Here is a 25208-nt window from a genome sequence, read left to right as displayed (position 1 = left end):
TGCAAACACACTGTTACTCATGCAGGCACAGCAAATGTTCACATGTGATTTCCTAAAGTAGCACAGACACTTTTTTTTCCTTCCTTTTTACTATGAACACTTTTATTAAAGGGATCACAGGCAGAAAAAGTCATCAGCAGAGTCACACGCAGGATTTCCTCTCCATCAACTCCTGCTGACAACCAGCTTCTTCACCTGGGGAGACGCATGAAACCCACTGTGTTTACCCCAAACGAAGAACATTATATATATAATGGGATGACACTGAGCACACCGCAGAAATGTGAAGCATACAGCCAACTTTCAGCACCGCTTTGCTTTTACTCACTCAGCAAAAAATCTTATTTTATGCCACACGACATGTTTTTAATATTAATCTACTGAAACAACTGCGTGCAGTTCAGGATTATCATACAGAGTTAGGAGTGTAAACACAGTGGGAAATCAGTTTGACGGTGTCTTTCCATGTTTAGATAAAACTTTCACTGAAATGTAATTTCAGCGTTGTGGCTGTGAAAAGTCGAGCTGGGAGAAGCGATACTGTGTCGGGCTCATCAAGAGCCCGTAAGGTGGCAAACATCAACGTCTGGAGGGAAATACTCACTTAAGTGCAAACATTTCGAGATACACTTAAAAAAGAACTGGCGGGTTGTTGATGCTCACTCGCCACAGCGAGGTAAAAACACAACAGGTCAACACAAAGTTTTTAAAAGGTCAATATACAACTTCTGCACATGAAACCATCCAGAATCAAAACAAACCAGCTTCTACTGCGGCACATTGATCATTTCCACCTGGTACAGGCCACAGGATCGACGGTACATTACAGGTTTTCTACAGGAGCCAACATACAGTCAGCCGTTCATAATACAGCACCTGGTGGAAATTATTAGCAGGAACTGAAGGCTGCTCTTTCATAATATGGGCATGTGTGTGTTCAGATATAGACGAGCGGCGTAGAGTCTAAAAATTCAAACAGGAAAAAAAGAAGTCTTTATTCATTCTGACGCATTCCATACAGAAAAAAAAAAAAATCACTTTCCTGATGGTTTGGCAAAGAGAAACTTACCCGACCATAACGGAGGAGAGATGACCTGTTCCTCTCTGTCGAAGCCATTCATTCTTTCATCAAACCAAAAATCAATTGCAAAGACAAAAAAAAAAAAAAAAGGTAGCAGGACAGCTTGTCAGTCAATGACTGTGTAGGTCCATATCCTGGTTGTAACTGCTGTCTGACACTTGAATTACATCCGTCATTGCACTGCGGTCTGTGTGACACACCTTTATTTGAAACTGTACAGAATACTAAGCCGCCAAGAGTCCGGCAGGAGGAGGGATGGTTAGAGACAGAGTGAAGGGAAAGATGGGAAAACAGGATCTCCTCGTATTGGGGTGATCTCATGACGTCCTGATATTGTAGTGATCAGTGTGATGTGTGTGAGGTGTGATAACACACCGATCACTACAACGTGAGGAGATGAGAACACATGATCGGACAGCAGGCAGGATGGATGCAGTGAGCTTCAACTGGTGGTCAGTGACATGAAAGGGTCAGACGGGTGGGGGAGTTCCTTGTAAGATGAAGCAGGACAAAGGATGAAGTCAGGGTGGGAGGGGGGCGGGGAGGGGGCAAGGCGACGCCCCGCTCTGTGTCCTATCGGTCCATCTCATCCAACAGTGGTGTGGCGTCGCCGGCAATGGACATGGGTGTGCTCTCGATCATGGGGCTGGGGGACGGCCGCGGCGTCATCCTCTGGGTTTTTTTCCGCCCTTCTGCTTCTTTGTCCTTCAGCCACTGTTCGGCCATCTTGCCCCAGTCCACTGCTGAGGAGTTGCTGCCACTCGGCCTGCAGGACAGAGGAGGAGGGGTTTTATTAGACACTACATCTGAAGGAAACCTTAGGTCTAGCACCCCCTTGTGGCAGAAAAACTGCATTCACAAAACAGTTGATCTTCACAAGAGTTTTCATAAGTCAAACCGGAAAGGATGTTTTTCTATGAATTCTGTGTAGTTACTTTGGCTGCTGCTGCGGTGGCTGCTGTGGCTGCTGCTGCGGCTGCTGCTGTGGCGTCCGCCCCCGGGATGAGGTGGAGGAGGACGGCGTGCCCGACGAGTGTGCGTGATGACTGCTGTGATGACCGTGGTGGCTGGGGTGTGCGACGTGGCCTGCGTGTGGGTGGGTGTGCGAGGACTGGGGGGTGGAGCCGGTGTACTGCGGCGTGCCCAGCGCCTGCTGACTCGGGGTGGTGTAGGAGTAGCTGGGCGTCATCATGGGCGTCGCGATGGGCTGCTGCGGAGTGGCAAACACCTGGCGAGAAAAGACATTCAGAACCAACGGCAAGTGAAGATTTACTCCAGAAAACAGTAAACACAGTCAGTGACTCTGATCATCTCTTCATCATCAGAGAGGAAGCCGCCCCACATGCTGCCTCAGGTTGCAGAGTATCGGGTGTGTTATGAGCAGTGTTGCCACAGTTATCTTGAAAAAGTAATATGATTACTGATTACGAGTTCCTCCTTTAAAAAGTAAATGTTACTTTACTGATTACTTGTTTTTAAAAGTAACTACATTAGATTACAATGAGAAGTAACTTCAATGTGTTCACTAGTAGTAGTTTGTTACTGATGAGTAACGCGTTACTGGCATCGCCTGGTTGTGAGCCAGCGGAATCTGCAACATGAAAATCTGTCCTCACGTGATAAGCAGACGAGCTTCCTCCGCCCCCTCCCGTGCTGCCGCCGTAGCCGTACTGGCTGGAACCCCACTGTGCCGGGGTGGTGTTGGGGTTCTGGCCCTGGCCTGTGACTGCGGCGATGGCGCTGAACATCTGAGAAGTCATGTTGCGCGGGAGCGAGTTGACGGCTCGTGTCAGGTCTGTGGAGGACGGAGTTATCAAAATGGGACACATGTACTCTTGAGTGTGAGTGTGTGTGTGTGTGTGTGCAAAAGAGCGGAGACGCACCTGCAATATTGATATTAGCTGGGGTGGCATTCAGGGAGGCGGGGGTCCTTGTTCGGCTGCTGTTGCTAGGAGTGATACCTTTGATAGGAGAAAAAAATAATGTTTATCAGCGGCAACATATTTCAACAGATTTGAAAGAAACAGTTGAAGTACGAGGCTTCAGTACCTGGCACAGGCTCTTGGTAATGGTCCTTAAACCAGCGGAATAAGCCGTTAACTGTTGGAAATATCTGGGACCGGTAGCGGAAACCATCCGGGGTGATGGTCACATACTCAATCCTAGAGGAAACACACAAAAAAGTAAATATTCACTATCCTGAGTGGAACAAAACAAATGGAGAGTGGTTGGTACCTGTGTAAAACGTTACTGCAAAAAAAAAAAGAGATCACCAAAAACGGGTACAAAGCTGAACCTCCGAGCCTCAAACAATGGATGGATGCGTTTAAAGGACTATACACAATGGAAAAAAATGACTTTCTCCTTCAACGGAGGAGGATACTGCCTCCTTGAGACGGCACAACTGTGGACGCCCGACTTAAATCAAATTTAATTTAATATGAATGCAGGTGTATCTTTACTATCTTCTGTTTGTTTTGTTCTTTTTGTATTGTTTTGTTTGTTCCATGTTTTGTTTTTGTTGAATATAATGTAAAAATGTTCAATATAAAATAAAGAGTTACAAAAAAAAAAAGGAGATATTCTGTCATTTCATGTCAGCTTTCCAAATGTTACGATAAGAGTGTAACATGTAACAGTGTAAGAGAGTAGTGTAAAAGAAAAGCTCACCGAGGTTTTCCGCGGGGCTGGTAGCCGAGAATGAATTTTCCCGGCAGATCTTTACATGCCGAAATAAAGTAAGGAATAAAAGTGGGCTTCTCCCTCTTTGTCCTGACCAACATCTCCTCCATTTTCTACATCAGGAAAGAAGAAAATAAACAGCACGAGATGAGTCGTATCTCCTTCAATAATAAATACTGTAAAACAGGACAATGAGTACATACCTCTTTGCTTCCCCCGTTGCAGTCGTGGAAGTACTTGTGCCCAAGTAAATCCCGGGCGAAGGAAGCCATGGGCTGAACGTACCGGGCAATGATTTCATCTAAATCTTCAAACTCCTGCAGATGGTACGAAGACGGACCGATAAAAAACAAACCCCCCACTGCAGAACATTGTTGTGACGATTATAAAAGGAGACGGCAGCTCACTTCGTTATTGATCCAGAGCCTGCGCCCCAGGCTGAAAGCGTTCTCTTTGCCTTCTTCCTTCACGTCAACATGTTGGTAGATGCCATCTGCCACCTGAACAACATCAGACACTTTGCATCAAACTCTGTCTGACGACTACAATTTCTTCAACAATCAGTTCAAAAGTTCACCCGTGATGAATTTCCATTTGATCTTTTGTCAGGTCTCTTCACATCAATCTCACGTTCACCAGCACTGCAAAGCTTCTCGTTGTCCTTCTCTTTGATTCAGGATATTTTCTTTAATATTCAGTTTCTCACCTTCCAGGTTACCGTGAGGTGGTTTTCTCCTTTGCTGCTCGGTCTGATGATCAGGTCTCCCTGGTCGAAGGTCTCCATCATTTTCTCAGCCTGGTTAAAGCTGATGTTGTGGAAGTTCAGGTGGGCGATGACGCGCTTTACATACGCTGAGAAAACAAATATGACAAAAGATGTAAGACGAAATAAATCTTGTTGAATAAAGATTATATTATTAAGATACTGATGAACCTATTTTATTTTATTTTTTACACTCACGTGTTCGTTGCTGCTTCTTTTTCAGCTCCTCCTTCAGTTTCTGATCTTCAGACTCGTTGTCAAAGTCGTAGTAGGTGTCTTTAGGGAGCTTCCATTCATTGTTTTTGTCCATCAGATCGGAGGTGCGACATGTCAGGTCGACACTGAACTTCTCAATGTCGATTTTCATGATGCGGCAGTGAACGGTCATGCCCACCTGGAAGAGGAGAAGAGGAACCATCGATTAGAAACAATGAAAAGAGAAAACACAACCATAATTTAGATGCATCAAGACAGATTGATTCTAAAACAAAAACTGGCACGTGTTGAGATCAAATTAGCCAAAGAAAAAAACACATCAGCAGAAAACTACAAACACCTCACCCTGACTCTCTCTTCGGGGTGTTTGACCACTTTGTCACTGAGGAACTTTGTGGGAATAAATCCCTGGACACCGTTGTCAAGCCTGCTCCTCACTCCAATGGCCTGACCGGGACACGAGCCATTGTCGAAGTGATTCCATACCTGAACGCAAAGCAAAATGCACGAGATGAAAAAAGCTGTCGTCTGTTTCGGCACATTGAAAGAAGAAAGAACAGCTAGAGGCATCTGGTACCTCGCTCAGTTCGGGGAAACTGTCCTGCTGGCAGAAGGGACACTGCCACAGGCCCGTGCTGTCGTTACGTATGGCCTGGTCGTAGGTCTCACTCTGTGGCCGCCGGTGAGCAATACCCGTCACAACACTGGTAATCAGTTTACCTGAAAGAAAAGACAAAAGCATAAATATAGCAATACTTACACAATTGTACTGCAGAGCATCAATTTAACATCAGTTTCTCACAGTAAATGCCAAAACACTGGAATCACCTCTAGATACTGATTATACATAAATCACTTCCGGGTAGTGAATTGTTTACCGATATAGAAGGTCTCTGGAGTCTCCTTAGTGAGCAAGTTGAAGACCTCCTCAGTGTTGGGGACTCGGTAGGCAACTCTCAGATCTTTATACCTGCAGCTGAGCTCTGCACGGATGTCATACAAGGTGATTCCCTTGTTGCCGTAACCCTACACAGACAAAATGAAGAAGAGAACAAGAGCGATGATGAGTCTGCGTGTGAGAAGGGCTCCTGCTATACATCCAGTCACCCTCCACAGGCCATCTGCAACAAGGCTGTGACAGTCATGTGACAAGTTTCTGTCTTCTCGTCAGATCAGAACAATTCGCCAGGTCATCCGTGTGTAAAATAGGAGTCTTCGGTTTGTGTGCTGCCCTGCTGTACTGCTGCACAGAAGTGCTTCAAAGGCCAGAGAAATGTTTCCACCAATCAAATAGCAATATTTGCAAAAAAATTAAATAAATAAAAAATAAATCTCCTGGTAGAAGAAGCTATTTTTAAAGCTTGTTTCAAAACTCCTAAACTTGATAGTGGATTTATTTTGTTGGAAATGGTTTTAATTTGAAGCTTCTGGATGTATGCACACACACACATACCTGTCTTTCGAGCTCTTCAGCAAAAGCATCCAGGTCCAGATCTTTGAGACGTTCTGGATTTTCCAGGATCTCCTCCAGAGCCCCAGCTGGGTTAGCATCCTCAGCAGATTCATCGTACTCAAGAGCATCCACAGCCATCTTGCGAGCCCACTCATACGTCTCAGGATGGACACGAGAACCATCCAGAACCTCGATATACGAATCCGTACTGTAAGAAGGGAAAAACAAAAACTCTTAAAAGCCCCGTAGTTTGTAAATAACTTGTCTTGACATAAGTATGTCGAATAGTCTTAAGGATTTCAATGACCCAAGTATGAAGTACAAACCTGTCCCCAAGTGACGCCGTGTCAATCTTGATGAACCCAGCACAGTTGATAAAGACTTTGGGTCCCATGTGACACATTGTGACCAGCTGTGTTCTGTTTTCCAGACGAGTGTTGTTCTGCTTCAGAATCTGCACAAACAAAAGCCCCACGGTGGTTGTAAGGTCACCAGATAGGATCTGATATCACACAAACGCTTCTTATCAGTGTCACAATCCCATACCTTGAGCAGGTGAGAGCCCTTCCTTGGTCCCAAACCACAGACGTACTGGACAAGGCTCTGAGTGTGAGGATGAGCGATGGCCTTGTTTACATCCACCCCAACCTCATTTACACGGTTGATGAACTCACAGTAGAGAGCAGAGATCAAATCGTCCTTGACCACATGCTCCTATAACAAAGCAAAGACACACAGTTAAATCATATTCTACCACAACAATACATATGTACAGGATGAGGGAACTATATAGATTTCCCATTTTTGTCAAAGATCTCACCTGCAGTGGGTGCAGTTTGAGACAGAGAATGTCCTCATCACTACTACACACTTGAGCGTACTCCACCAGGGGATCTTGGATCTTCCTGGCTATAGATATAGCCTGCCGCAGCAGTGGAGGATAATCCCTGTAATCAACCTGTACAGAGAAAGCAGGGGGTCAGGCAAGTGTGAACAGTGACGGAAAACACTGGAAACACCTTAGATATATCAATGAAACCACTGGCATTATTAGGTATCTGATAGGTGTGGTATAAATTACAGGTATTGAGTGTTTACCTCGGACTTCTTGCTGTTCATGTACAGCGTGGCCAGTTCATTGTCAACTAGCTCCACACCAACGGCAGGAAGAGAGGACTCCTGTTCAAGCTCACCGATCGTCCTCTTGATGTCCTCCATAATCATTTGGGCATCACTGCATACACACATTTCCACAGATTAACATCAGCATCTTTAAGACTTGTAGTGAGAAAGTCTTGACGTTAGATACAGATGGAAATCAATTTCTTACCGGTTTTCTCCAGCGACTGCTACAACATGAGGCTTCTTACTGGAGAGGAACTTCTTCAGATTTTCAATATCATTGGCCTGAGGGTTTCAAACGCAAAGCAGAAAACATAAGAACAACATACTCACTAACATAGTTCCAATGCCTAAAATACATCATGTAACAGTAAAGTGAGAGTTTTGTTCTCATCTTCTACCTTCTTTGTTCTCTCATCCTCCCTGAAGGCATTCCGCCTCATCATAAAGTAGGGCAGACGAAGGAAATCCACCACTTCGCCTTCACCGTTGATCAAAGCACAGAAAACGGGCGTATCTCTGATAGAGTAGTTAAAAAATAGCAAACTGGTGAGAATACAGTATCTCCAAACGTGATTAAATAAAGGTTAAAACTCAAACATGCAGTGTCTCACTTTGCACGTGCTCTGTAATTGTTTGCATCGGTTCTTTCTACTAATAACTGAATTAAAAAGAGTGCACCCTGCAACACATACCTGCTCGGTGCGTAGGCTACACCAAGCACACGAATGCCTTTCCCTTGGCTTTCGTCCATAAGATCATCATCTTCTTCCACCTGCTGATCAGGCCTGTAGGGAGCCACCTTCAGGCAGTTATACAAGCGACGGCAGCAGGACTTCAGGAGGAAATGGGAGAATCACAGTTTATGAGTTTTCCAGTTAGAAATATAAATTACTTAATGATACAACTATTGCACAGAAAAAAACAAGAAAACCAAAAGCTGAATACTTACCCTGACAATGCTCTCTTTAGCCTCTGCAATCAGTTTGGTTTTAAGCTCCTTTGCCATCTGAGGGTAAAGGAACTGATTGAGAGATCTTTCTATGGCCAACGTTCGCTGTCGGTTCCACTCTTGCACCTGGTGACTGAACTCATCTCTGTAGTAGAACTGTTTGATCTCGTCAAAGTATGTCTGGTCCCCAGCATACCTGTGCAAAACAATAAAATAAATAAATAACATATTCATGCGCAGAAGAGGAGACAAAACAGTTTGGAAAAAAAAACTAAACAAAAAAAAACTAAACAGGTTCATATTCCACATTTCAACTGACAGGAAGTTGGACTAGAAAATCAGCAGTGTCTTGAATAAAAAGAAAAACCTCATGGAGTCTATCCTTCATATTTTATCATTGACATATTATTTTTGCTTCGACATCCAAGTAGTTTTTCTACACACTTTTCTAAAAGAGAAAACGGAACACGTCGGATGTACATACCCTTTCACCCCGATGAGATCGATACAGATCTCAATGGAAAGCAGCCCCTCGTCCTCAGCCAGACACATCTTCAAGAACTGATCCCCGTTCAGCTCTTTCACAGGTTTATTCTTGAGATACTTGAAGGAGTAGGCAAAATGAGCCTCGTCTACCGCCTATGAGAAGAAAGAAAATGTCCCAACAATGTGAAGATGTTCAGCTCCCTTGGAATTGTGCTTATGATAAACTGTTGTAGATGTCTGCAGTGGAACTGGCCCCTACCTCCTTGCCCTTCTTCGTGGGTTTGGTGTTGATCTTTGCTCTTTCTTGAAAGGTCTGTCGGAGAACGTGCCTGACCAGAGGCTCGCGGGCAATCTGCATGGCGACCATATATCTGGTCCCTTCCAGGACGGCCTCCGGGGTGGAGAACTGACTGCAAACATAGTCTTTGGCCAGCTCGACTGGCTCAGCTGGGAACTGCTCTGTCTCGTGACGCTGGTAGCTGTCTCTCAAATTTTCTCCAAACTGCTCGGGAGTTAATCCAAACTTTTTAGCCAAGCCGTCTGTAGCAAAGAGGACACAGCAAGAACTCGTGACGCAGTGACACGTAAACACATGAGGTGCGGGCAATAAAAGGAAGAAAAAGAGACTAACCCAGTCCAACACTCTGACAGATGCTGTACATATCCCTGCGAGAGGCCAACTTCAGGTCAGGACTTTTGTTATCACCTTCCTCCTCCACCTCCAACTCCTCCTCTTCACCTAAAGACAAAGTTGTTCAGTGAATTGTCAAGGCGAGCTGAACACAATATAAGAGACATAGTTTTCATCTTTCATCATCTCAGCCACGTCAATCTTACCATCTTCAGACACTTCTCTGATCTTTTTGAGCCTTTTCTTGCTCGCTTTGGCCGCATTCTGCATCTTAGGAACGTCTCGGCCATAGTACAGCAAAAAGTGATTGTACACGTCACTCAGCTCCTCAAGGGTCTGGACATCTTTTAGCCTTAAGAAGACAATAAAATCGATTTACAATTTCCATCCAGTGGTTCCTTCCTTCTAAATAACCTGAAAAATAAATGATTCTTCTCAACTTTATGACTCCTGTGTTACCAAAACGTACCTCTCCATGTCAGCAGTGTCCAGAGGACGGATGCCGTCAGCCAAAGGTTTGTCTGGGTCAGCAGAGATCTGCTCAAACTGGAACGCCTGCATCTTCTGAAACAGACGGGTCAGGTTCTGCTTCCTGGACCTCAGCTGAGTCCACTGCGGGGTGAAGGACGAAGTTAAGATGGTAGTCCATGAAAGTGAAAGACAGTAAAGTGATTCCAGTGGTGAAGGAACCATGTGTGTAATACCTTCTCATCCCATTGCCACACTTTCCACAGGTCATTGATATTTAGCTCAGGTTCAACATATTCCTTTCGGTAGAAAGCGATGAAAGGAACCTGGAAAAAAACAACAACAAAAAACAAACACACAAAACAGTTTTTTACAACAGCGTCACTCTTTCTCCTCACAATAATGACAAAACAACAAACATTGTGACGTTAACAAATAGAAAAAGACAAGTGACTGTACCTCAAACTGTTGATTCCTCATGAAGTTGAGGGCCTCTTTAATTTTTGCAATGGTGCTGGGACCCTTCCTGCTGAAGTTTGTGGTTGTTCCTCTGTCAAGGTAATCTGTACTTTCCTGTTCAGTGCACACAAAAAGAAAACGCGTTCTTTTAATATTGGGAGAAAAATCTAAATTCTGCTAGAAAAACTAAATCGTTTCAAAAACAGGAAACAAAATGATAAGCTGGTACGCAGTTTTATTGCAGACTTAAAGCAAATAAGCAAAAACTTTACCTGCATAGAAATGGTAAGCGTGGAAAAGCCATGTCTATATATCCACTCTGCCTCTTCCTCCAGTTCATCATCCTCAGCAGGTTTAACAGGGATGGATCGTAACTACCGGACAAGATACAAAAATACTCAGTAAGATGAACGAATGAAAATTCTAAATGAACGTGCCCAGAAGAACCAGCTGGGAAACATACCTGGAACCTCTCGGGCATGTCTGTAGAGCGGATCTCATTGTCCTGGTCAGTCATGTGACTGCTTTCCAGCTCACTGGGCTCATAGATCTCAAAGATGCTCTTCCTCCCCTGCCTCCTCTTTGTTTGTTTCTTGGGTCTGTCCCAACCCTCTTCATCTTGGTCTTCTTCCTCCTCCTCTCCCTGATCATACGCGTCTGCGTCAAAGTCGGCAAAGTCGAAGTCGCCGCCAAAAATCTCCTGGGCCTCTTGCAAAGCTCTGTGCAAACATGAACCCAGATTAGAACAAGTGTCGGATTCTCCCAACAAATTACTGTAAATTAAAGTCTGCTCGCTCTGCAGAAATAACTACAACACTCACGCATCAGTGTAGCCCGAGAACTTCTTGCCCTTCTTTTTAGTGATGGGCTGGCCGTCATCATCGACAATAAAATCATCGATATCTGTGAAGCAAAGCCAAAAAAACCCCGCCCCAAAAAATCAAAAAAAAAAAAGATACCATTTGACGATACAACCCATTAATATTCCACCGTTTATGTTCTGATGTTTGTGTTCTCAATGAATATAAAAACCATGTAGCCAAACCTGACTCCTCGTCCTCTCCTTCTTCGTCGTCATCGGCATGTCGGAGAGGCTCGTCGACGGCTTCGCCGTCCTCCAGCTCACCCTCAGCATCCCCATGAAAAATCTCATCTGCAATCAGATCTTTCTCATCGTCATCCTCCTCGTCATCGTCCAGCATTTTGACTCGGTCATATTTTTTCCTCTGCGAAACGAGAGATAAACAGTATAAATCCGACACTGTGACTTCACTGATGGAATTTTTAAGAAGAGAACAACTCTTCTTACCCTTCTTTTCACTTTGACACCCAAGTTCTCCTCAATGAGGTCAAGATCATCGTCATCAAGAGTGTCGTCATAAACTGCAAAGATTAAAAGTGTCAGTCTGAGACAACCATGATAGATATGTTATATATCTGTACACAAAATAACAATTCTGAGGGATTAAACAAAAAAGATTGGGATTTTTAATCCTACGGTATCAGTCTGCATAGCTGCAAAAGTCAACCGTTATTAATCACAATTCCTTCAAAGAAATGAAGGAAGATTAAACGTTGCACCAGTAGAGAGCTAACATTAAATGGCATCTGTCCAGGTTAATCCAACCAATATGTGTGTACATCTGTGTCTACAACATATGGGGGTGAAGGTGGAGGAAGCCACTTATTGCTTCACCTTGCCAACAGATGCCAGAAATATGTTAATGGTTTGTTCTGATTATTCAGCAATAGATCTGAGCACATAAGGACATTCGAGAAAAAAACACTAAAATTATATTATCATAAAATCGCACATTACAAACAAATGCTTTTAAAGATTCAAGCAGGACATTTTACAGTTTAATGCAATGTCTGATCGTTCTGACGAGCAAACTGTCGAACAGACGCCTTTTTCTAAATCATCTTAAATCCAGTTCAGAATATGTATTTGGTCGCAGAGCAGATTACGCATTAGGATAACTGCAATCAGGCTGTTTCTTTAATCTCATCAAGCAAAATGACTCGGAATTATTCGACAAATGCATCGCTGGAGACCAAATAGGGCCTAAGAGAAGAGGTCAACTTAAATTAAACATTGAACTATAAGACCAATACAATGCAGATATTTTGCACAAAGAAAAATGCAGATTGACATTCCAAGTTTTTCACATTCAGAAGGATTGTTTTGGCTTCTTGTGCCACTCAAGGAAAAGAGAGTTGTATTTTAAACCGAAGTAAAATCATTGCTTTTCAACTACTGATTAAGCAGTAACACACAAACACGCACGCGCACACACAGTGTGTGTCAGACTTTCATTCAGCTCTTATCAATGTTCTTCTCCGCTGAGCTAATGAAGTAACAACCTTGACAACAAACTACACAGGTTTGACATATCAAACTCATAACAACAACAATAATGAATGAGGATTGTTAGCCCATTCATAATAATCATTTTGAAAACCAACTTCAAACTATTGCAGGGCCACAACACAAACGTGGCATGTTGATGATACATGGGTTGCAATTTGTACAATTTCTAGGGACATGGAAAGAGACTAAAAGACAATAAGCATTTATGTCATGCTCGACACATTTGACCTTGTGACAATTAATAGTGTGGTGTTCGAAATACTGCAACTATAAGAAGAAGAAGAAGAAGACTTACTGCGCTTTTTACGTCTGTGCTTCACCTCGTCCTCAGAGTCGCTCCCTTTTGGACTAGCACTTGCTGCTTCCTCTTCTTCCTCTTCATCCCCATCATCGATGAGCCCACGTAAATTTCCTTGCTCATCCTGATCCTCTGTGTTTTCCTCTTCCTCCTCATCTGTTGAAACGTGACAATAAGCAGCTGACACACAAAATGACAATAAAAATACACAAGAAGCACGACAACAGAGGAGAACGTACCATCTTCCTCCATAAACCTTTGGGTCTTTGTTGGCTTTAAGTCTTTCTCTTCGAACTCCTCCTCTGACACCTCTGCTTCACTCTCAATAAAGTGAGACATAACTGCTACTCCTGGAAGAGAGGTTCACATATGATCTTTACAAGCATAACACCAAATCACGCACACATTTTTTGCTCTGTAATTTTCTGATGGACATACAACCCTATTCCTTGATCATTAATATTTTCATATAGTTCACTCAGAAATATCATCACTTTGATGCAGAAGTTTAAAATGAACAATATGCTGAATGCAGTTTTCATTCAAATATTATTAGAACACGAGTTATTCAGATTCTCTGTCATTTTCAGACTGAAACTGACTCATGGGTATCTGTAATATGAGCTAATTTCTGCAAAAATAATAGATGAAATATTAAATAATGACGTAATATTAATAGCTGCACTGTGTAAGAACTGAACACTAAGGCGGGGAATTACAACAAAGACAGAACATTCATCGAGATACAGTCAAACGAGTAATGACAGAAGGCCCGGTATAATTATACTTGCAACTGGTAACTTAAATCGCAGATTGTTCTTTTGGAAAGTAATTTGTTTACGAGCGATCACTTTGAGAACACTGTCGCATTGCGCACACAGCATCAACAAAGATGGCCCAGCTAACACTCCCTCCATTCAAACTAATGCATAATAATTAAAGTGAATGTATATATCTGTAGTATCCGATGTATTGAAAACGTCCAAAAATCACAATTGTATTGGAATTCCGTATTGAAACATGCGAGCTAACGTGTGAGCCACCAACGAGGCTTAACCGTGCTACTTAGCATCTGAGCTAACGTTTATAAGCAAGACTGACATTTTAGTGTTTATTAGAAATACTTAGTGCACGGCAGTAAATTAGCTGGTATATCTACAAATAGAATCAGGCCTAAATCACCGCTGTAGAGATTAAACCGAGGCCTTCAGACCTCCTCCGGTGTCAGGCTGGTTAGCGCTTTAGCATGTCGGATAGCCTAACATTAGCCCGGTCGGTAACGAGCGTCAGCTCAGCGGCGCGGTGTGGTGTTCACGTCCCCGAGGACCGGGTGAGAGCGGACTTACACGTCTCAGTGCGGCGGCCTAGTCCGAATAAGTAAGTGGGATAAACTGTACTGTGCCGTGTGTTTGTGTTTCGGAGCTCGCACTGGTAAAAGCCCACAGTGTAGCAGCTTTGTGACGTAACTTCCCGTCAGTAGAGGCGGCGCCCTCTGCTGGCTAACCAGCATTTTGCAAACTGATTTATATAGTGAAAATGCAAATAAAAAGTTAAATCTGTGTTATTAAACAGTAATAATAGTCTTGTTGCAATATTTTGAAATGCTAAATAAATGTACTATAAAGGCTCCATGTGAAATATATGTAACATCACAGATCTTTGACATTTACTATTATTATTTTTAAAAAACACACACACATCAGAAATGTGTTCTATGTAGTCTCCTTGGTATGTGGTATATTGCACATAAGTTGCCTTTAAGGAGAAATGGGTCCGGGTTCTTATGGGTTAATTATCATAGCAGTTACTACTCCGGGCCGCTTGAAGCGCTGCTTACCTGCCAACTGGTCACAGTACTGTACGTGGTTCATGACGGCAGAGAAATTATTACCAATCTGAGGGATCTCCCGCCGGTAATCACCGGTTTTTCTCTTCTAGGAATGGGAAACGTATACTATTCTCCTCTCCCACTGTTTCTGTCATCTCTCTTCGTTGTGATTTCATGTCTGTTGGGGCTGTCGCTTGGAACTGAGCTGAGCTTTGTCACATGCGGCTCCGTGATCAAACTGCTGAATGTGAGACACAATGTGAGACTTCACTCTCATGACGTGCGTTACGGCTCCGGTGAGTTCAACCGTTTATTACACATTTGTATACGATTCATAACGCCCACCAACTTCGCACAGGCTCAGATTATGTTCGCTTTCGTAGGTGGAAATGACAAAACGACAGATCTTTGTGTTGAAAGGTGCAGCTCATCCTGACTGTGTGCAATCAGAGAGTGATACGTGTAAACCATTGAAACGTGACCTGCTTTAATCTGCTCAATAGATCAGATCAGTTTGTCTTTCAAATGGAAGATTATACATATGAAGCAGACTCAGGAGATCACCAGTCCTGTTCTTGTTTATTTATTTGACAGAGGCTAGATGAAATCAATGAATCACTCATAACTACACAACGTCATTCAGTGTCAACGTTAATAAAAATAAGGCAGTATTTATATTGTCCAATGTGTCATAATTCCATTAGATCTATAAGACAAATATCTCTGCCGCCAGTTCAATCTCCTGTAAAAGATAAGCAAATAGATTCACAGTACTCGTCAAACAGTGTATATCTTACAAAAACACACAATACATGTGTTGGCTTAAAGAAATATTAGTGATTATATCACTCTGCTTTGCCATAAATTAAACTTTATAAAAACATTTAGCTGCATTGCCGTTATAAACTTCCCGACAGTCAGTTCACTTGAATATGTTGTATTTATTATGAACAGCTATCATCTATCCTTTCGCAATATATACAATATATACAATATTTACAATGATTGTATTAAATACGAGATATACCAAATAAAATAAAGTATATTAATATGAATTATACAACATATGAAACATTATTATATGTAAACAATTCTCTATGTTTTGTCATTATCAACCCAAGGTATTTGTTGACATTTTATACAATTACAAGTATACAAAAAAGTATTCATATACCACATTTCAAACATAAAATGCAGCTTAACTGGCGGCTGTGGCTCAGTTGGTTATGACTTTCTGTCAATCTGAAGTTTTCAGGTTCAGTTCCACATCTCCTCCTGTCCACATGTCAGAGTGTCCTTGAGCAAGACACTGAACCCCAAACTGCTCCTATTGGGTGGACAGAGCGCCTCACATGGCCGCCACATCCATTGGTTTGGAGCAGTGATGACCTAGATATTTGAGAAGTGGACTTTGAACTGTCGCAGGTTTGATTCCCAGAGTGGACAAGTCACTACTGTGTGACCCTTGACCATCATCGTAATGTAGCTGCCCCCCCGCATCCTAGAAACAGGAGGAGTCAATACTAAAAAAAAAAAAGAATGTATAAAGTATGATTAGTTTGGTGAGCGAAAAGAAAATGCATTAAAATTGAATAACATCAGTTCAATATCAAAAAGAGAGCACGCTTTAAAAGTGGACTAAAACAAATGAGATTATATAATCGCAAAAATAATATGCAAAACAGAAACTCAATAAAAGATACGCAACTTGAAATCAAGAATTGAGAAACTAAAGGCAGTAAAATTTCAAAAAGGGTATAAGTTTAAATCTGACAGGCAGTCAGAATTGTGAGCTATAGAAGTTTGTGAATTGTGACCAAAGTCAAACACAAGACTTGAATGACAGATTTCATTCCTTCTTCAATCATAGCAGTACTGGATCGTTACAGTAAATGAAACACAGAATTCTCCATCCATCTTTTACATTATTTCCGGGGGCTGGAGCTGATCCAAGTGGACTATATTAGTAGTCAGGGTACTTGGGCTGCAACGCTGCGCAGCACAGAACTCTTCGAGTGTGTCAAATCTCTATTATTAACAAAAGCTACTGACCAAAGTCCGAAGGCATCACAGCTATCAGACCCAGTCTGTGGAGTTTGCATGTTCTCACCTGTTGCTCTAAATAATAAGACTCTGTGTTATGAACTTGCAAAATGTCGGTAGGAATGGATGGATGTGATATAAAATTCTCGTTCCCTGACTGAGCGCCTGCGCTGCTCTTCTGTGACGGTGTTTGTGAGGCAGGGAGCGGACAGCAGTCTGTAACGGGAGTTTCTGCCGTGGAGGACAGCAACAGCTACTGGAGCGTTCGAGGAACCAGCGGAGCGTTGTGCCATCGCGGCACTCCGGTTAAATGTGGCCAGACGATCCGCCTCACTCATGTCAACACGGGCCGCAACCTGCACAGCCACTACTTTGCGTCGCCGCTGTCCTCTAACCAGGTGGGTGTGTTGGCATGTGAAGGATGATCCAATGTGGCAGAGTGAGGAAAGGATGTTAGAGTGTATTAAGACGACCTCGAAACTTCCAGAGAAATTATAAAAAGCTGATCACAAAAATGTGTGTGGAATGCAACAAAGTTTACACCAGCCCAGCTGAGTTTAAGCCACCGAGAGATTAACTGCAGTGACAGTCCTAACCCGGGCTTGGAGGTCGCCTTTCACACTGAGCAAAGAAGTGAGCTGGACATCGGCTGACAGCAGCTTTAACACTTTAGACGACTTGGCAAACTTTCGGGGGAAAACAGCCTCTGGCCAGCAGAAACCTCGCCACTCTTCAGGAAGTGTGAGAAGACTGTCTTTCCGAGGTGTAAGAGGGCAGGGAGATACGCTCCGCGAGAGCTGTCGGATATTTTGGTCTCCATTCCCCCTCAGATGGCTCTTCCTATAATGTGTCTGGATGTATGAGGTGATGGCCTGTTATGTCATAAAGTCGTGGTCTGCTCTGTGGCACTCCATCATCCACAGGAGTCTTAAATCAGTGATAAAGTTCTTCGACAGATGGGTATTTTTTATATTTTTTTAAACCTTCAGCCAGAAATAGATGTCCCTGTGTTGTTATTTATCTGCTGGCTTCCAGGGTTCCTGAACGCGTCCAAAACTACACTTTTCTATCACTATGGCAATGTAAAATTAGCAGCACGTTAAAAAGATCTCACAGACACTGCAGGAGTTTCCATTCACTCAACAAGCACAGCACATCCTTCACTGTCCTTCTGGTTATTAACTAATCAGACATAAGACTCACGCATATGTTTTTTTTTTTTTAAAGCTTTAGTGTTTGTCTTGGTATGTCATCATGGCCATGAGCGTTTGCTGAAGATTTAATTTGAACTGCAGCCAAACTGTGAAGGACACAATCAAGTAAAAACATTAAACATGTTATATTGTATTATAATTATATAGAAATATTCATGATCATCATCATGAAAAACTATTTTATACTTAAAATTAAACTTAAAATGGTTCACAGGTGAGAAAAAGAAGAGACGAATACAAATGAACAACTACAATAAAAATGGTTGAAAAAAGAGAAAAAGAACAAAATCAAATAAAAGTTTTTAGCATTTTCTTTTTTAACCGATACTGAATTGGAAAGAAATCTATTTTCAATAAATATAAATGGAAAAACTATTTAATTCCAGGTACATTTAACAAAGCCGCGGTTCTCAAACTTAAACTGAACTTTGTAAAAATATTAGAAACGTACAAAGTGTACAAATGGTTGAAAGAAATTTCAAATTAATTCTGTGAGACACCCGTGCTGTATGCACTCTCTTTTTATATCACACTTTTTGAAAACACGATGACCAACCTGAACATACAGCAGTTTTCTCCCAATATATCAATTACGCTTGGATATTTATTTCACTGTTGCACCATAACAGACACTTTCCCTCTTCTTAACACCTCTAACAGCTGTTTTCCATCAAATAAAGAAGATAGTATTTATTTTGAAAATAAATCTATCTCATATTTTAGATATGTTATTCTAAGTTTGGTGCTTTTTTTTAACTCTATGTATTTGAAAAATAATTTTTTTAAAGACTTTCCTTCATGTACTACTAGAGGGAGCTCCACAGTTTGAGAATGAGTGACAGATATAAGAAAACAACATCAAAACTATTCAGGTGCAGCTTGAAAGATTAATATCATTGAGAGGTTTATGATATGGCAGTTTTTTCTCTACTCGAGCATTTTTAAATCTTAATTGTGAAAAACAATACAAACTTATTACATTTTCAAATATTTTCTACAGGGGTAAAGAGTGAAACAAAAACCTGTTTGAAATGTCTCAGTTTGTGTAGAATAAATGTAGAATATACGGAACTTTCAGTTTTAATCAGGCTATGGGAGAATTGAACATTTCCAGATGAAGAACTGCAAAGGTGCAGTGTCGATCTTGATTGGTGATGTGAGGAGACAAAGATCTGAGGCTGCTGGGTTTCATGCGGCGATGTACCTCCTTCCCTCCTCTGCTCCACAGGAGGTGAGCGCCTTTGGAGAGGAAGGGGAAGGCGACCACCTTGATGAGTGGACCGTTCAGTGCGCCGGATCCGTGTGGAAGCGTGAGGAGGCCATCCACTTCCGCCATAAGGCCACAGAGGCGCTGCTGTCGGTGACGGGGGAGCAGTACGGCCGGCCGATCCACGGCCAGACGGAAGTTCACGCCATGTCGAACCCCAGCCCGCACAGCCTGTGGAAGGCCATGGAGGGCATCTTCATGAAGCCCAGCGAGAGCCCGGCAGGCAGCCGGGACTACAGTTACCCACACACAGAGTTTTGAACTTCACGTCTCCTCTCGGCTTTTGTCTTATCACATTTTCCCTCCTCGTCTACCTCTGTCTCTAATTACATTGGTATCAGCCGCCTGCCCAAGATAAACATTCTGTCCGTGGACATTAACGTTGAAACACTACTTGAGTCCTCAAAGGTCTAGCGGCTCCGCTCGGAGTCCCGATGTGGGAACAGCGCTGTCAGAAGAGTCTAAGACTAATCTTGATTCAGGTTTTTGACACTTCGTATAACAAGACATGTTATTTATTGTCTCACGACGACACAGGACGGAGCAGGTTCACCATGTCAGCACGTTCGTGTCACCAAGCCAGCCTCGTGTTTAGTGATACTAAAAAAGACATTGTTACACTTGTGCCTTTATCCTCTTTCAAAAAAGCATCCGTGTTTTTATGGTGGCCCTTTTCAAACTTTTGGAAACACAAGGACGTTCTTCTTTTATATGTTATTTCTAAGCCATGCTCCACACATTGTAGGAAAAAAAATACCTTTTTCCCTTTAAGCCAACTTCAGTGTTACATTTATTTAATGTTTTTCACACTAATGAACATTGATCTATCTGAATGCTGCTCCTTGTCATTGTATGATCAATTTTGACAGTGTTGGGAGGAAGTACCGTGTTTTACATGCATATACATGTATTCTAGAGGTTAACATGAACAACAAACCCATAATGAATACCTCATATTAAAGAGCTCTTTCTGCATACCTTCATCAGTGTCCTTTATTGGATTTGCTTGGCTTTTGCCTTCAAGTGAACTGGAATCACCTCACAGTGGCCCACCTCTTAATTTCCCCTCAAAGATTAAAACCAACAGAGGGGGTTTGTTAATGTGAGTGGAGTTGTTAATGTCTGTCTGGATCATTACACTGAGCATAATACCTTGTTTGTCCACTTAATGGCGTGTTCGGGTTCATTATCTGACGGTTAATGGAGTTCGGGTGCATCTGCTCTCAGGCTACTCTCGCTTGTGTTTGACCTGTGGCCCACTAATTATCATGATTTAGGGGCGAGCGCCGATGGCGGCGTGGCATTGCAGGAAACACCTCCGTCCGACACAAACGGACTGACGTGCTAATTCACCTCGAGCCGTGACAGACTGCATCGGGTTGAATCCCTTGTGAGCGCTCGCTTCTGAGCGATGAGGCTCTTGTGTGCATGCCTCGTCACTGCCAGCAAGGTTAATTCCCTTAAAGCAGTTTTGTTTGAAGCGCTCTGCGACCCGCGCGGACTGTCTGAAGGTGATGTCGGCGCGGTGAGCTCTCTGCGGCTCCGGCTGACTCACAGACCTTTTATCTATTCTCTCATGCCTGCATGTGGGAGCTGCAGTGAAGGGCGCTCGGTAAAGACCACGCTGTGTTGTCTTTCTATTTTTGAGGTTGGTATTTAAAATGACATTGCGAACAGTGATCACAAGTGACAAGTAACATAACAAGCCTCTTTCTGCTTTGAGGACGAGATGCAGCTGAACACCTCCCTGCTCACCAGCTCAGTGTGAGGAAAAAGTTTCATGTTTTACCTCGGTGTGTCTAAATGTTGCTGGTTTAACCCTTTATAGGGAGTTAAAGATCGTGTTGTCCAATGGTCACATATATGATGGCCGTATAATGTTTATCAATATCTGTAAAGGTTTCCACTCTTCCTCCATGTCTCCTGCTGCAAACAACAGAGACATGTCCTCCAGTTGCAGCTTTCAGCCTGCATGTTTTCACATTTTCATCCTCACAGCATGGCTCTCATGGTGTTTCGACTACTCAAGAACATAGTGGAGCTTCCACTGATCTCTCAGCTCAGGTCTCACTGTTGCTCTGGTTTTAACACTGCAATCCTGAATAAATAAACTGCTGTTAATAATATTGAAAAAAAAAAATTCTTTTCATTTCTACACCTTGCAATGTCATCCTATAATTAATTGAATGCCCTTTTTTTTCTTTAATCAACATCCTTACATGTCATTTATATCTACAAAAATTATTTAGAAATGACAAAACTGATGAAAATCCCATGTGTTTCTTCATTTCTAGGTAAGAAATAAAATGTAAATGTGATGGACTTGTCAATGGATTTCTGTAAAAGACTATCTCCACTGCTGTGCCATACAGTCCTACATTCTATTTTGTTATTTGCAACAGAAAAGCATAAATGTGACTTGCAGATGCATTGATTTATCTGATGGCATTATGTCTGAAATGAAACACAGTCAAATATTTGCTTAAGTTACCAATTATGATCACGTTCCTAATAAAGGGTTAAAACAAACACCACATATTTCTATCAAAACAAGTTTTTATTGCATAAACATATATGGATATAGATTTTTTCATTTTTTCGTTTTAGATTAAACAGATTAAACTCATTATTTGCATTTTTAAATATCCATTCAGTTTATAACTATTGCTGTTTTCTTTCTCCTTTTCTAAGCAGCATGCCAAGGTTTATTACATATCTGTGTTTTAGTTTTTAATCTCTATACAATCTACAACTGGTAAAAACATGTTTTGGTAAAAACAAATCTCAAAAGCAACCTTCAAAAACATGAAAATCATGAACTGATCCTGTTCTGTTACAGATGTACAGTCATATTAATGTAAACTTTGAAAGTGTTGATAAAAGCTCTTTCAAACGAGCTTCCCTTGCATGGCCATGCAAAGGATGTCTGAATGGCACAATTATTAAGTTTTAAGATAAGGTGGTCAATGCTGGTTTCAAAAGGGTCGTGATGCCAACAGATGGAGGTGGAAACACATTAATGGGCGGAGAATACCAAAGACAAATAGACTTTTAAAGTGTAGCATACATTATACAGCAGTTGTTTTTTTTACAGGACAGTGAGGCGGTGGACACATTCCAGTGAAACCTGACGCTCACTCTACGGAGTGAGAATAAAGCCTAACCCATCCACAGTGAGCCCTACAGGCTCTGACGTGAAACAGAGATGAAGATGCTGTGACCTTGTATTTGCATATTTATGAAAATGCCCTCGTCTGCACTCTGATTTGATTAATAGCTGGTAGAAACTAGAAAAAATGGCTATTACAGTATAAACTGGAGAGTCAAATATGTGACAGTAGTACATACATAGGTACATTTAGAAACCAAGGCTGTGCCACTACAAAGAAAGATTAACTGGATTCCCCGTCTTTCGAAGACATGAAAATCTTAACGACAACATGCATACTGATTTACAGTATTATACATTTTTGCTGTGGTAATTGACCGTACAAAGCTATTTTATTTTATTTTTTTTGTTTTAAAAGAAAGCCCTCTCACCTCCGGCCTTCTTTAGATTGTGTCGGACCTGGACAGTAAACTCATGTGACTGCACATTAGTTCAATCAAAAGGTCTCGTGTGTTTTCACCTATCCTGGATTGAAGATGAAGTACTAAAAAAATTCAGATCCCACCTCGTATTTTTTTTTTCCAGGGGAGCACCATGCAGTTTGGGAATCCACAAATGTTGCTGTTGTTACAGTGAGAAGCAATGGACTCCAACACAGAGCTACATTAACACAGGGCTGGGCCATTTGACTGAAAAAACAATCATCATATTATGGAAAATGTCATTTAGATATCTTTGAAAATCACATGCACTAACAGAAACAATATCTGCTTTAACCACTTACATTTTTTTTAAAATGTCTAGATTTAAGAAAACAAGTACATAAAAATTGAACAATGATATTTCCTTATTACCCAGCCCTTCATCCATATACCTTCACCTTCAAATATAATCGATGGTTTCGCAGATATAGTTAGAAAGGACACCAGGTTTTCTCCCAACCCCATAAGCATTATAAAACTGTGGTCCATATCATTAAACTTAGCTATGACCACAGAAAAGAATACAGATACTATCACAGTCACCTTCAGCTCTTCATCTGATCCTGAGCTACAAGTAGGTTGTGAAAAGCAACATTCTTCTATTCGCCATTATAAAATAGTCACTGACCAAACTGCCCTTCCAGCACTGACTGACCCCATGTGGGACTTACTGATGTTAATCTTCAGCTCTGAACACCCTGTAAAACACGGCTGTTCAAGCATCAAGCTGCACTTCTCATTTTAACCACTAGACAGCAACCCTTCTCAAGAAAACCGCCACAGCTCCACTGCGAATCCCTGATGAAGCTCACTATGTTCTATCCTTTATACATTCTGCTGTTGAGAGGAGAAATAATCTATACGAGCAAAGTCACGTTATACATACAGTGAAATACATGGAAATCAGAGTGATATGTGTGGTGTGGTAGTGAATATAAAGGCATGCGTTTGTGTGGATTATACTGCTTGTACCACAGCTCGGCAGTGTCACAATGTGATGCTTTGGTGAAACATTTTTTAATACCAGCACATGACTAAAATGACTATAATTTGACTCAATATCCTATTATTATTCAAAACCACAGTCCTGCCGTCAGTTGACTTGATGCCTTGTCTTTTTTTCTTCTTCCGACCTTCATGTATTTTACACCCGTCAGACAGCTTGAGTGTACATTATGTATGCAGACAATACTGTGTTTTACACGCCACACATATGTTTGATCAATCAATCAGCTCTAAAAGAACGACAACAGCGGGACAGCAATGACTCCCGAGTTTTCCCTCGCTGAGTGTTGAGTTGTGCTTCTTGTAGATACGTAAATCGTCTCGCAAAATGTGTGATGTTTATACATAACTGCGTGAAATGTGACACATTTCTGATGCATTTAAAATACGATGGCCTGCATTCAGTGCCCAACATTCACTCAGTTCACATTCAGTTCAACTTCAGGAGGGTAAATGCACATTTTCCCATAATCACTGTTTGTTTTGGAAATTAGGAATGGCTCAAAGCACCTGATAAACTTTTGTTAATTAGAAAATCAAGGTTAAAGGGCGGTCTTGGTCTCAAAAATAGCAAAGGAAAACACCCTTCTTAGGCTCATGATTTATATCAAAACAAAATTTAGCTGAAATTCAGGTTCCTCATGACCAGACCAGCAAGTCCAGTAAATCCACATGGTGACATCTTCAATGCAAAACTACATATACATCGATCTACATTTACATTGTCTGCTTTTAAAAGAAAAGTAAAAGAAAACCAAAGTAAAGTAAAAAGAAGAGAAAAACCTTGAACTGATTGTTTAGAGAAGTGCTCGGGTTGTGGCTGGTCCAGCTTTGGCTGCAAAGACAGGATGTAAGGTCATGGCTGTTCTGTCCATTCCCCATGCTCACAGTGCAATTGGTTACTCCATGCCATTTCGCAGCATCTGATTGGCCGCAATAAGCATGACACTGATGATGAAAGCCATAGCGAAGGCGCAGATCAGGCTTTTCCTGACACATGTCTGCCGATTCTTCTTCTTAGGATGGACTGAGAGGTGGGAAGGAGAAGAGGAAACAAGGAAATTAATGAGGTATTCGTTCAAAACAAGTAACTTTCACATTTTAAGTTAACTTGTAACTTTTATAGTTACTTGAAAATACTGATTATTAAAAATACTGCTCATAAAAAAGAGGTTTAGTAAATACATTTTAGGTGCACTATTATAAGTGTACAAGAAGTTATGTTCAATGCCCTCTAGTGGTAATATTAATTATGGCTGCATCAATGTAGTACGTGAT

The 25208-nt window shown here is 41.8% G+C and overlaps 3 protein-coding genes across 3 annotated transcripts in view; 1 reads left to right on the top strand and 2 right to left on the bottom strand.

Annotated features, from left to right (window-relative positions):
• Nucleotides 1–78: 78 nt before the first annotated feature.
• Nucleotides 79–14460, bottom strand: supt6h (SPT6 homolog, histone chaperone and transcription elongation factor). Its single transcript, XM_080484089.1, has 37 exons — nt 14329–14460; nt 13222–13332; nt 12980–13138; nt 11623–11696; nt 11359–11539; nt 11135–11216; nt 10777–11032; nt 10586–10687; nt 10314–10427; nt 10091–10180; nt 9856–9998; nt 9593–9738; nt 9387–9494; nt 9015–9295; nt 8754–8908; nt 8270–8465; nt 8013–8152; nt 7719–7836; nt 7526–7602; nt 7294–7429; nt 7016–7153; nt 6742–6909; nt 6522–6649; nt 6196–6403; nt 5621–5768; nt 5320–5462; nt 5088–5228; nt 4725–4920; nt 4470–4615; nt 4171–4263; nt 3967–4080; nt 3752–3876; nt 3131–3243; nt 2965–3042; nt 2698–2876; nt 2017–2309; nt 79–1847 (listed from the first exon to the last, which is right to left on the bottom strand). The coding sequence occupies exons 2-37, from the start codon at nt 13319–13321 to the stop codon at nt 1655–1657; spliced, it is 5262 nt and encodes a 1753-aa protein (XP_080340215.1). The 5' UTR covers nt 13322–13332; nt 14329–14460; the 3' UTR covers nt 79–1654.
• A 359-nt stretch (nt 14461–14819) lies between these two features.
• sdf2 (stromal cell-derived factor 2) lies at nt 14820–20316 on the top strand. Its single transcript, XM_080483027.1, has 3 exons — nt 14820–15106; nt 17055–17251; nt 19296–20316. Exons 1-3 carry the CDS (start codon nt 14923–14925, stop codon nt 19593–19595), a joined length of 681 nt encoding a protein of 226 aa, XP_080339153.1. The 5' UTR covers nt 14820–14922; the 3' UTR covers nt 19596–20316.
• Nucleotides 20317–22366: 2050 nt separating this feature from the next.
• The window catches only part of caln2 (calneuron 2), a 31430-nt gene continuing 28588 nt past the window's right edge, over nt 22367–25208 (bottom strand). Inside the window, exon 5 of the mRNA XM_080483532.1 lies at nt 22367–24957. Within this exon, the coding sequence (XP_080339658.1) occupies nt 24830–24957 (128 nt within the window). The 3' untranslated portion in view covers nt 22367–24829. The remainder of the gene's footprint in view (nt 24958–25208) is intronic.

Source organism: Lipophrys pholis (genome assembly GCF_963383615.2).
Source record: "Lipophrys pholis genome assembly, chromosome: 16".
Classification (NCBI taxonomy): Eukaryota; Metazoa; Chordata; class Actinopteri; order Blenniiformes; family Blenniidae; genus Lipophrys; species Lipophrys pholis.
The sequence above is the reverse complement of the archived record's forward strand: the minus strand, read 5'-3'. Positions and strand labels throughout refer to the sequence as shown.

Coding starts and splice junctions, on each gene's coding strand:
- supt6h (XM_080484089.1), bottom strand. CDS start 13,321: ATGTCTCACTTTATTGAGAGTGAAGCAGAGGTGTCAGAGGAGGAGTTC. Junction 3,244..3,751: donor CAGCCCCGCGGAAAACCTCG/GTGAGCTTTTCT, acceptor TGTTTCCTCTAG/GATTGAGTATGTGACCATCA. Junction 2,877..2,964: donor AGCTAATATCAATATTGCAG/GTGCGTCTCCGC, acceptor CGTCCTCCACAG/ACCTGACACGAGCCGTCAAC.
- sdf2 (XM_080483027.1), top strand. CDS start 14,923: ATGGGAAACGTATACTATTCTCCTCTCCCACTGTTTCTGTCATCTCTC. Junction 15,107..17,054: donor TGACGTGCGTTACGGCTCCG/GTGAGTTCAACC, acceptor TTTGTGAGGCAG/GGAGCGGACAGCAGTCTGTA. Junction 17,252..19,295: donor CGCCGCTGTCCTCTAACCAG/GTGGGTGTGTTG, acceptor TCTGCTCCACAG/GAGGTGAGCGCCTTTGGAGA.